Below are 13,141 nucleotides of genomic sequence, written 5' to 3' on the forward strand. Positions count from 1 at the left end.
AGCAAATGCCCTTAGTTGGAAAAATCTCAAAATTTAAGTCCAAGTCCACGCAATGGTGTCTCAATATACTTAGTTTGGCACATAGCAATACCTCCATCAACCTACTTCAATTGTATGCCCAAATAACTTTTCAACATTTGCAAAATTTGTACAAGTAACCATCCCAGAAGGAGTTGCCAAACAAGTAGGAATAAAGCTTAAGGAGCAAAGGAATTTAGAGCTTTAGGTTCAATTCTAACTTTGTCATTTGACATGTATTTTGTACATCAATTGCCTGTGCAGATTTGTATATCAATCACTTGTCATGTAGGTCATATATTGCGATGTAAGGGACTAGTACAGAGCCAATCCACAATTGGCCTTGGCGCTCTTCAACCTCACTCGCATACTTTACAACAGTACCAGACTTATCTTCCAAAACATCCATAAACTCCCCATCAGAACTGTACTTAGCAAGAATGCCATGAGGGGGCCCACCATTAAAGAGGTGATAAATATGTTTGAAAGGGATGGGTAGTTGCAACAGAGCTCGGCGCAACCAAGGGAAAGCACCTGATATCATGCTTGCAAGATTACGGCGACAATGCATAGCTACCCAGAAGTCACCCTGCTCATTCACCCTTACATTATCTGGATAACCAGGCAACACGGCCATGACCTCGGTCTCTCCCGCTTTGGGTCCCTTCAGCCAATGCCTTAGCAACCTGCAATGGAAGAACTTAATTTGTTGAGACATTCAATTACTATATCACATGCATTAAACAAAGTGACCCTATGACACTTCGGCATGTAAAATTCTCACATGAAAACACCTAACACTTACAAATGACAAAATTGAGTAAAATTCAACAAGAAAATGTTTATATAATGTCAGTAAAACATTTGTGCATTGTCATTCTTTGAAAGAACCTAAAAAGAAACCACGTTACAGTAAAGGTCTCCACTTTCTTATCAAGTGGGAACGAAGAGACTTCAACATGCACAAACGAAAGCAGCTACCGACATACTAATTCTTGACATGTTAAAAGTAAAGCTCTCTACTATCTCGTCTTGAAATGAAGATATTTTAATCTGCACAACGTAAATAGCTACCTACATACAAATTCTTTGCCATGTTAAGAGATTCAACTAGACTTACAGCACATGTTACTCAAACGCCTCATGCGACTGGTGAGGCCATTAAATAGGACCACACGCAATCTTTTTTTTTACTTTTATATCATCAATACCAAAATACTTCTACACAAAGGTCTGTGTGTTACCTGCCAGGCACGGACTCTGCAATAACTAAAAAGGACTCATCTTTACTCAATGTAACCCCATTGGGGAACTGCAAGCCCCTTAACACCACGCTGGTCTCTCCACTTCTTGGATTGTACTTGAGAAGCCTCCCCGAATCATCCCCCGATAGCACTAGCAAGAAGAAGTTCCTATTCACAAGCCACGGTTCACACACAAAAGTCAATCAATAGAGTTTGCACATATTTGCTAGTCATCAAAACCTTTCGCCGTTGAGGATTGCTACATTGAGATTAGACAAAATACAACTCTATTGACACTATACATGTGGTCTTACGCAAATGCATGAGACATCTAACAACAAATCTTACTTGATCAAGAAAAAGTAGAAGTATATGAAAACCATCACTATGAGAATACTGCTCCGTTACCTTGAATCCATCTATTCTCTCCAATGCAAGCTCTTACAGAGACTGACCAAGCAAAGCATAAAGCCTTATGAACACGAAAACATCGCCTGTCGAGAGGATCAAAGGCCCCTCCTAAGAATGTCAAGTATAAACAAAATCCATCCCAAAAGGTCATGGAAATTTAACATTAAAGCTTCACTGTGTGTCTCAATTTCAAAGTGACATGCAACGTTTCAGGATTTCGGCCATTTCGAGGTTTCGAGGTTTTGAAAGATTTCGCACAGAAAAAGTGAAACAAGTTAATTTATATGCATGAATGTGTGTGCGTGTGTGTGTGTGCGCGCGTGCGTGTGCGTGAGTGACATGCAGATGACTCTAGACTTCCTAGAGAGCAAGGTTTCTAATTCTCAAGGAGGTTACGCATTTCAAAGGTTTCACCAAAATGTTTCGCAAGTTTCGAGGTTTCGGAGTCTCATACCCATGAAACAGGTTTTTATCTCACAGTGAGTCAGTTTTAGGGACATCCATATTTACTAAGCTTGTTGATTTCAACATCGTTCATGAGCACAAAGCGAGCCAAGTCAATGCTTTAGGTGTGGAAAATAACTAGAATGATCCAGCAGGATGATACTCTACTAAGGGCACACCTTCTTTTCCTGTTTCATGAAGGGATGCATAATATTAGCAAAATACATTTTTCTGAGGCTTTTCTTCACTGAACTAATGCAGGAGAAATACATACTTGTAACAATGCAAACATAACGGACAAAGTAAATAATGGCTCACCTCCTTCGGGGCTTTGAGCTACTGTCTGTAAAATGCATACTCGAAACAATATATACTATGTTGTGCATTAGAGACGCATACCAGACAAAGCACACTCACCTCCTTTGGTACTTTGAGCTACTGTCGGTGAAATAAACAGAACCATCAGAAGCAATGTCGAGGTCATTGGTGAAGCTAAGGTGCGAGCCCTCAACTTCAGTAACCAAGCGCATGGCCTCGCCACCTTGTTGCCCCACTTTGAGCAAACCCAAGTATGCATCAGCCACATACAAGTCCCCATCCTTCTTGTTGAATCGCAAGCCCAATGGCCTCCCACATATGTGTTCACTTTTTATCACATGTGGCATTGCTTGTCCTGGTTTGCATGTGGTGCTTGTCCTACATATCAAAAATCATATCAAAGATTAGTCTCTCCCTGAATTGTAAGCTACAGTAGGCGTCTAAATCATCAAACAACCCATTCGTCTGTGTGCATATGATTAATTCAAGCTAAGCATAATGACTATAGTCATTGTTTAGGAGATTAGCCAAACAACTTTGGAATACCCAAAAATAGCTGCCATCACAAATGCCCCTTTCAAATACAATGCACATTTGAGGTTGGTCTGATGGGGTGCTTTCCGTGCAAGAGATGTATTATGCACAATAATCGCAACATGAGTTCTTAATAAACAAGAAAAGGGTTCTCTGCTGCTGACAAGGGGACACAAATCCACCATAAGATTGCAAAGAAACAAATCCTGCAGAACAACATTGCGTTGGGTTGTGCCGTTGTGCTCATGTATGTCAAGAGCAGGGACACGGCTAATCCACGTGCATGATTTTATACTTTTATATGCCCAATGTGATGCTCTTCCTTGCTTGACAAAGTAAAACGCTCACTGTCATTAAGATTAATGCAGTATGAGGGGGCGTCGTCCTTATGCAAAGATGCATCTTGAAAACGAGTGCTGGAATGCAGCTGTTAGCAAAGAAAAGAAAGGCCCAAGTAAGATACTAGGGAAGGGTTGACGGGGCGTGATATTGTGTTCAGTATTGCTGTTGTGAATGTGTATGCCAAGTGTGCTCTTCCTTTGGCACAAGAGATTTCTTCCTGCAATGTGTGCTTTGCAGTGCTTTGAATGCAAGTACAACCTACAGGAGCAAGGCCACTAGGCTTTCTAACAAATGGCGCACGCAAGTCCTCCTCTTGAGAAGGTCCCCAACCCTATTCTGAGCAAGATAATGGTATGATAAGCTTTAGGTGGATTATCATGAAAAGAAAACCAACAAAGAGTACAAATTATTGATTATTTCAATGGATTGATTACAAATTCAGACAATGAGGCCGATCTATCTCGAGCTCGGTCGTTTAGCATGGATTAAAGACTCTGCAGATCATCAATTTAGTAACCAATTTTAATTACTAAAGATATTGTTTGCAGAAGACAGATTAATTGTCTGCATATAATTACCTGTTGGATGAAGTGTGTGCAAACTCTTGCCATCCTCCATCCATCCACCTCAGAATGCGCCCATCAGCAACACCTGTGTAGGGCCCATTGCCGCTTACATCGAAGGCTAGGCTTTCAGGCCCCATGGCACCGTACTCCACAGCCATCTTGGTTGCCCTCTCCAGCCTACTGTTGGCATCCTGTGGGAACACCGCCTGGGAAGGGAGGGGCTGCTTCACACGCTTAGCTGTGAAGCTGGGGTCGACACCGATGATGCTGAGCCGCAAGGGATCCACTGCCACAAACAGAGTAACTGCTGCACACAATCCGGCCATCCACGCGCTTCCCTTCGCGTTGCTGCTGCGCAGAGTGACCTCCCCCATGCTGCTGCTTCAGCTATTCTCTTTGCATGCCGGACACTTCGGCTGTGTGTGTGTGTGTGTGTGAGAGAGAGAGAGAGAGAGAGGGAGGAGAGCGCGAGCGAGCGCAGCACTATGTTCGTTGATGCACCAGCACTTGCGCCCACCAGCCCCATTGATATACACCTCCTCCCCTTCCAACCTATGGTCCTTTTTCACCACTAGTCTACTATTGGTTCATTACACATAGACGTATCTATCTCTTGACATGTATTTATTATACAAACCTAAATACATGCGAGCAACAAAATATGCATCAAAAAAATATCAAACGCTGGGGTAAGAAAGTAATTCAATCTCCTCTGAAGCAGCGAATGGGTTGTTTGAGGGCTCAAAGGGGAGCCCACGTCATAAGGGATGAAGCATTGGTGGTGTCTTTGTGCTCGGACCGCTAGAGACCCCCCCCTAGTTGTAAAAGAACAATGCCCGATGGGTATTGAACCCACAATCCACTACTACTAGAGACCCAAAAGCCAGAACTCAACGATGCGAAAGCGTAGAGACCAAGGAGAGTAGAGAGAAAGAAAGAGAGAGAGAGTCTCTCACGAACCAACCAACCTTGGCAATGAATAATTGATACATTATACAATGGGGCAATGGGTTACATACATGCCCACCTCACTAAATTGCCCTACCTGGACTTTGACAAATAAGTGAATTAAATACCTAAAAGACAAAATAAATGTTGGGATCACATTGGACAGTTCACTTGAGATGCCATAACTTTAACACCCTCTCTTGCAACTCATAGTGGACATAAATGGTGAGACCAAGTCAATGAAGAAGCTAACATGGACACTCCAGCAACAACAGCTCCTTGTTGGATACACCTCAGATTTACTACCCTCAACTTTGTACCTTAGAAGAATGCCATCTTGAGCATCGGTTGCCTTTTAGAAGATTGACATGTAAATCACACCGTCTAAGAATCCCCATCCGTGAACTATGAACACATCACGTCCAAAATACTCCAAGACAATGGACTTTGGAACACATCTTGTCCATAATCCACCAACAACAATGGATTGGTGCACTCATCCATGGTGTTTCAGATACGTCTAATTGATTCCCTGCGAGATGCATGTGTCTTGAACTCCGACCCATGGGTTCAAACATTGATAACTTGAACTCCAACACAAGGATCCAAACTATTTATAGGGAGCACTGCTTGCCCCTCTCTGCCACTGACAAATCTCTCTTTGGTCGAAGCTAGTGGTGGCAACGGCCTCATGACTAGAAAATTGGTGTCATGGCCACTGTGGTCGCCTCCACATGTGCCATGCCGATATCCACTACCAAGACTTTATCACTGTTATCTATGTCCAGATTGCCTTTGCCTTTGTCTCTTTGTGAGTTCCTGTTTTTGTCTTTGGCTTCAAACTCCTCAGCCAACAAACAAAGAGTCGTGTCACATTTATAATAGTTGTTGTTGGACCTTGTGGGTATTAAGGCAGCTAATTGAGTACTGATATTGTCGTCCTTGTTAAGCTTGCCTTTGCCTCTATCCTCTAGCAAACTCGTCCATTTGATTTTGGCTTCACAATCTAGAGCCAAACAAATCCACGGCTTCCTTGAGAACTGTGGTTGAGCATAGGCCACTAACTGGGCACATGTTTGTCTACTTTTCAAGCGCCGATGATTGGTCTTGATTCACTTTTTCCACCGATGTTGAGGCGAGGCCCTTGTGGAGAGTTGGACCAGTAATCCATTGCCTTTTCGTGTCCAAGCCGTTGGCATAGGCATTTCAAATTGTTGTATTGTTGCCCCTTGAGACAACATGTTTGCATGGCTTCTTGACATTGTGTTGGAATCCTTCACCTTCACTTGTACAAAAGTGCCCACGCTCATGTTGGATTATGGGTTCAATATCCATTGGGCATTATCCTTCTACAGCCTGGGGAAGGGGGGCTACTAAAGTTATGGCATCTCAAGTGAACTGCCCAATATTTATTTTGGCTTTAAGATACCTATTTAATTTGGGTAGGGTAATTTACTGAGGTGGTTATATATGTAACCCATTATCCCCATTGTATCATGTATCAGTTCTTGATTGCCAAGGTTGGTTGGTTCAAGAAACTCTCTCTCTCTCTCTCTCTCTCTCTCTCTCTCTCTCTCTCTCTCTCTCTCTCTTACTCTCGTTGGTCTCTACGCTTTCACATCGTTGACTTTGACATGGTATCAAGGCCTTGTGCTCGTTGATCGTAAGGTTGAGGATCATCACGTGGTCAAGATTTAGGTTTCGTTGCCCTAGCATTTCCTCATCTCGGTGTAGCGTTCAAAAAACGCTAGGAGCAAAGTCTTTCGGTTGCATAAGCTTTCTCCACCGCCGGTGCAACCTTCCAAAATGCAGTCGGAAGAGGAGATCCATTGTAGCGGTTGGGTGCAACATTTTGAAATGCTAGCTCTCTTGCTTGCTTTGCTCAGCCCAACTTTTTGATATCCTAGTGATGTGGTAGCGTCTTGAGATACAGGTGCATAGATAGCAGGGAGCTTGGAGGACACATTTCCATAGCATCTTGAAACACGACCTATTTCGTGGAGGCGACGATCGATAGGGGACATCGCAATGACATCATCATGAAACGCTGCAAAAGATGGGCTTTGAGATGGCTTGTCAAATGGCCATGAATGCTAGCATTTTGAAACGCCCACTAGAGTGTGGCAGCTTCCCCAAGGCCTGAAGTTATGCAATGTTTTGAAACGCTTGATGGGGTGTTAGAAGCTGGACACACCCTACGGAAAATGATTGCTCGGCAGATTATTATTTTCTGTAATTATTCATTCATTGAGAAAACCCAACATTTCACCTTGTAAATATTGGGGCTTACAGAAGTTTCCAGATTGTATCCCAGTTTTGACATTTAGATTGAGTAGATGGTTAATTTGGAACTTTAGGGTTTGAGAATTATAAGGTATTTATACCACTTTTTGACCTTAATGAAAAACCTTTTGTCATTTTAAAAAGTTTGAAGTCTATGAGTGAGTGTACTGTGTACGAGAGAGAGTGAGAGCTTCATCTTGACACTACGTGCGCACCGATGGTCGGAATCGAGTGCGGAGAAGTGCAGCGTGTTGCCCCCGACGAGAGATACGCGCCGATACCTACATTGCGCGCGTATAGTTCGGTTTTGCGAGCTCCATCTACGAGCTTCATCTGGTGATTCGGTGAGCATACGTTGTCCGATTTTGCATTGCAGCATATCCACGCGTTCACATTGAGTAGAGCTACACATTAGGCACTTTAGTTTCAAAAATGAAGACCTACAAATTTTGGCCAGATATCCTACGTGATTTTGCACCGGGTGTTTTCGGTTGGGGTTTTGGTTCATAGACCTTAGGGAGAGCGACCTATTGGTGTTAGTAGGGTCTCCTTCAAGTTTTGTGGTGTTTCGAGATTGTTTGATGGGTGTTTCGGCTCTAGAAAGCGTTGTAGGAAGTTTCCTCTTATGCACTCCTGAAGGCTGTGACCTAGACATTGGGCAGGGACCTCTGTAGGAATTAGTTAGTAGTCGTTCGAGTGTAGGTTGACACCCTATGCTTGTTTCCACGCACCTGCGGGTCGAGCTTCGTCCTTAGCTGACAAATCTTGTTAGGTGAGTTCTCGCTGTGCTGACATCCATCGCGGCGTATCCGTCCAACATTGGCGCTGCTGCCGAGGACGAAAACCTTAGGTAGGTGACCAAGACTAGTCCTTGAGGATAGGGATTCTTTGGCTTGCCAAGAGTCTCGTTTTACATTTAGATAGGATCAGAGGGTGGAGGACTCTCTAGGTCTTAGAGGGAGTCTAGGGAGCTCGTGTCTGGCCTAGATCCTTCGACTTAGGTAGATTTAGGTAGACTTAGGTAGTTTTTAGTTGAGTTGTGCTGTAAAGAGTAGGAGTTTGAGTGGTAGAAGCGGTGAGAGGAGAGCTTGAGAGTCCGGAGAGGCCAGAAAGCAACCAAAACACCATTATCACCATTTCACATGATGAGTAGGAGTAGAGTAAGTAGGACATCATGATTCAGGATCTAGAGCATTTCATGCATGTATACTTGCGAGTTAGATTCATCACAAGGTTGTAAAAGACGCAAAAGTGTGTTTGAAAGCTGAAGTGAAGTCTAAAAGTTACTATGAGTGTTTCTGATAGAGCTGCAGAGCATCAAGAGCATTTCTGTCATGAAAAATTTTAATTTTAAGCCAGGAGACATCCTACGTGTAGGATGTCTACATGCTAATCTGGCGGGAATTTTGGAATTTTGAGTTGACCAATGTGTTCAGAAGGTGGGGTTTACCCTATTTTCACCTGGAAAGTGGAAATTTGACCATATCTTGACAGGATAAGGCCAGATAGACTGAAATTGCCAAACATCCTAACCAATTTGTGCCAAGGCATTATTTTAAGACCAAAACCATAGGATAACTGCATGAGCATGATCTGCATGATATATTGAGTGACTGAGAGAGGTTTCATCTCATTTGGGTGAGAAAATTGGGTTCTAAGCAGACTTTAGCACTTTTGATTGAAAAAGGCTAGAACAGCTAAAATTGGGGACTTTTGAAACCCAAATCAAAATCTAAGCATACCACTGGGTTGCTGACATCAAGGGGAAGCTGTGGGTCAAGTCTGGGGTCAAACAGGCCAAAAAGACATCCTACGAGTAGGATGTCATCTGTGTGATTTTGCACTCCAAACCTAATTTTGAGCATACCAAAGTGATCAGCAACTCAAGGGGAGCCTGTGCTTTGCATTTGAAGCCATTCTGGGCAAAAAAACATCCTACGCGTTGTAATGGAATTTGCCTATTCAATTTGAGAGTAGCGGAATTTAATGAGAGTACTTTCAAGAAATGATTTTGTGAGCATAGCGGGTAGACATAATTGAAGATAGCAACATAATTAGAGCATTTAGTTAACTTGGCATAGACAATACTTTTGCATGAGAGAGACTTTAGAGAACATGACAACAATTGAGGACCGGATTTATGTGGAGCCGGTCCCCCCTCCAATAGGCATTTGTATTATGATTTCTCCCATAAAGAGAGACTTGTTACAATACAGTCTTTGTGTTCCTTGTGACCTATGATGCCATGAAGATGGAAGGCTTCATGCATCACAAACATAACATAAACTTGAAGAAAGCTTTAACTATCCCAAGCCTCAGTCCCAAGACCTCAAACACCTTCGAAGGTGGAGAGAGCTAGCAGGGAATGAGGGTAGGGAAGAGGAAGAAGAAACATTTCGTAGGAGAAAGAATTAGTTCCTCACTTATTATACTCTTGTTGCTAGCATACATAATAGCATAGTAATGAAGAAGAAGGAGATGGCAAGCTTAAGCATTGAAGCATGGCTCTTGGTTGGATTTGCACTCCATAGCCAAGAGTGTTGGTGTAGGCTCTCAACCTCTACTTGCTTGGAGAAGGAGAGGGAGCTCTTGCACTTTGCATAGTACACAATGAGAGTTCTTGTGAGTGTGTGTGTGTGTGAGTATACCCCCTAAGTACCCCCCTAGCTTGCTTGGGTCGACCCCCCCTTGTAGCTCATGCTTGAAGCTCATTGGACCCCTCCAGGCCTAGCCAATCACAAGCAGAGCCTATTACAAGCAACAGGGATAGCCTTGGGACAAGTGTCCCCCTTTCCCCTTTGAGAGAGAGGACTTGATAAATGCAAAAAAAATTAGATAATTCAAGTAATTTATCATTGGACCCCTTTGAAGCCTAGCCAATAGTCTTCAAGCAACACATGAAGGTAACATGGGTAGGGACCTGACATGTGTCCTTGCTGCCTCTTCAAGCTGGAGCTGCCCTTGTGAGTGTGAGTGTGTGTTCTCTCTCTAATCCCTAGGAAAAGGGCTCGCCCCCCCTCTTGTAGGGATGCTTTTGACTTTAGGAGCTCAAGCACCTTAGTCATCAAGCATGACAAAGCACTTGGACTAGGGGGTATTCCCACAAGCATCTCAGGCAAGCATGTAGGCACCTCAAGCACCTTAATCAAGCGGCAATTCAAGCACCTCAAGCATGGAGTAAGTCAAGCACCTCAAGCACCTTAATCAAGCACCTCAAGCAGGACAAACACCTCGAGCTTGGGCCGGGTTCCCACCTCAAGCACAGCCCTAGCTTACCTAAGGTCAAAGGACTTTTACACACATTATTGGAGGTCTTCAATGAAGCTAACCCTAAGGTCTTCTGCTCCATTGGTTAGCTTTGCTCTTGATAGACCATCTCACATTTGGGCCCCTTTACTATTGGCCCCGTGTTGAGATAGATCTATAAGCACATATCTATATCTTAACACTTGTTCCCGTTTATTCTCCCACATTAAGTGATCAATTTAATATGAGAAAATCATTTGGTTTGGTTAGATATTAGATTTTATGACACGCGTAGGATGTCTAAAGCAAGAAATTGAAGCCAGATACTGACTGTGGGCATAGCAAAGTGTTGTATAGCCTGAGGCAAGCCTCCTAGTCAATTTTGGTCCAAATTGGAGTTGATTAGACTGATCAAAACTAGCAGCAGGCTGTCGGAACAGATTTCTGATCCATTGACATTATGAGAAATATGGACCTGGCATGGGCCTTGTAAGGAATCCTAATTTTTAGGAATTAAGGCTAATGGTGTGTAGGGTTAAGGGGACAAGGGCATTCAAGAAGCTAGTTTTGAGTAGGCTTTTCTAGCCTTTTTTTAGACACATGTAGGATGTGGACCTTGGAGGTCACCTTCTCTCTCTACCTTTTTGAAAGTGAAGGGAGTAAAGAGGTGTGGCCACATCATCAAAAACGTGGATCACTAAGAGCCAAAATTTGACTTTTTTTAAAAAAAGTTATTTTTGACTTAAAACTCTCCCCCAACATATATCCATAACAAAAAAGTATTTTTGTACCTTTTTTTAAACTTACAAGCACTAAAAGTCCAATTTTTCAAAAAAAAAACCTTGGTTCTCTCTTCCTCCTCTCTCCTTTCTCCCTCTCCTCTCCCTCCCTGTCCCCTTCTCTCCTCCCATGTTCCTCCCTCTCCTTCCCTGCCCCCTTCTCTCCTTCTTCTCCACTCTCTCTCTCTCTCTCTCTCTCTCTCTCTCTCTCTCCCCCGCCCTTGTCTCCTCCCATGTTCCTCTCACTCCCTCCCCCCTCTCTCTTTTCATTCTTTGCTTCCTCACGTAACAGCTACCATGGTGCTCAAGGACATCACAAATCGTATGCATACATATTTGCTTGTTCACAACGTTTGCACCGAAGGTCGCACGTGAGGGTGAGCAGAGGTCATCCCAGGAACGTGGTACCATCGGTGAGATGAATGTTCATGGTTCTTCAATATCTTGCCAATACCATCACATATTTGAATAAAACACCCCTTTATGCAAGGTAACAATATACTTCTTGCTTTTGATTATGTTCTTCTTATCATAGACTTTGAAGTCTAAGGTGTTGCCTCTACTTGTTTTGTAGTGCTTGGCACAAAGGTTGTTTTATGCACAAATAGTGAAAGGCTGCAGGTTAGAGAGGCCAAGTGTCACCACTTTTCCTCTAAAACAGTCTTCTTTGTTACATCTTGCAGGTAGGTGCTTCAAATCCATGCTTATTAGGGATAGTAATCTCATCCTAATGTATATTTTAGGATTGTTTATTTCCAGTTAGATAGAAATACTTGCAAATTTATACAACGTATACTTAACAAGTGTCTTTATTATATAGCTTGCAAATGTTGAATTCATACATGTTTTTGTTACAAGGTGACCTCTTGCTAAGCTAGTTGAGTGGCGTTGTTTGCAAGAATGGCTCAAGGAACTGGCATAATATGAAGCTTTTACGGTGGCACAAAGCTCTCCTCAGCGGCAATGTGACTCCCACTACACCAAAAATCATTTTGGATGGCCATGCATTAAAAAAAGCATGTACTTGTCATTTTAGGGTCCCAGGGACCCTCAACAAGAGGGGCCACAAGGGCGCGCAAACTGGCCAGTTTGCGCGCCCTTGTTGCCCCTCTTATTGAGGGTCCCTGGGACCCTAAAATGACAAGTACATGCTTTTTTTAATGCATGGCCATGAGATAGAACTGGGCAGTTTAATGTGTTCATAGCAACCCCCCCCCCCCAAATGGCAGATACCTAAACCTTGTATCATGCTTATCAACCATTTTTTACTTCCTTGTGTCCATCCCTTGTTCTTGGAAATATCTTGGCCCCTATTTGTCCCTGGATGGCCATTCTGCGCACGTTGTGGTCCCTCTTGTTGAGGGTCCCTGGGGCTTCAAAATGACAAATAGGGGCTTTGTTTTAATGTATGGCCATGAGATAGAGGTGTAGTGTTTGATGTCCGGAGTATTCACTATGTAAAATTTTCCTATATCATGTGCATTCACCACAATGGATTGAAAGTAGCCCTTATAGGCCTTACCTACACATGTTTTTGTAACTTTACAAGAATATAAATTCCCTTCTGTTGAACGCATGTGTTATGTTATATATACTTTAGTGAACTCCCAAGGTCAAAGGCCTCACAAATTTTGTGCACTCAGAACATTTAGCACTAGAAATCAACCAAACAAGGAGCCAATGTTTACTCCCTTGTGTTCACCTCGTGTTCTTGGGAATGTTTTGGTTAAGCCATTTCTTTGGTATTTGAAACCACATGTGACCCCTATTGTTATAGTATTCAACCAAAGGTTTCTTGATTAGCAGTTATATAGGTTCGAGTGATACATATCTTCTATGTTAACAATGCATGTATCTATAATTTATGTTTACACTTTCTCTATCCAAATGAGCTACATAGTAAAAATCAAATCCGCAATTCAACAATTAAGTTCACAAGGTGATAGCTATTGGTATGATCTTTAGCAATACCAAATAAATAGCTACCAATAGCGAATGAATAGGGATA

At 42.8% G+C, this 13,141-nt stretch overlaps 1 protein-coding gene across 1 annotated transcript; it reads right to left on the reverse strand.

Moving 5' to 3' along the window:
• Positions 1-221: 221 nt before the first annotated feature.
• Positions 222-4,390, reverse strand: LOC147446490 (protein STRICTOSIDINE SYNTHASE-LIKE 3-like). The gene is made up of 4 exons (XM_086525701.1): positions 3,890-4,390; positions 2,535-2,813; positions 1,263-1,430; positions 222-704 (listed from the first exon to the last, which is right to left on the reverse strand). The coding sequence occupies exons 1-4, from the start codon at positions 4,249-4,251 to the stop codon at positions 296-298; spliced, it is 1,218 nt and encodes a 405-aa protein (XP_086381827.1). The 5' UTR covers positions 4,252-4,390; the 3' UTR covers positions 222-295.
• Between the last annotated feature and the right edge of the window lie 8,751 nt (positions 4,391-13,141).

Source organism: Adiantum capillus-veneris, chromosome 12, assembly GCF_014529385.1.
Source record: "Adiantum capillus-veneris isolate H3 chromosome 12, ASM1452938v2, whole genome shotgun sequence".
Lineage (NCBI taxonomy): Eukaryota > Viridiplantae > Streptophyta > Polypodiopsida > Polypodiales > Pteridaceae > Adiantum > Adiantum capillus-veneris.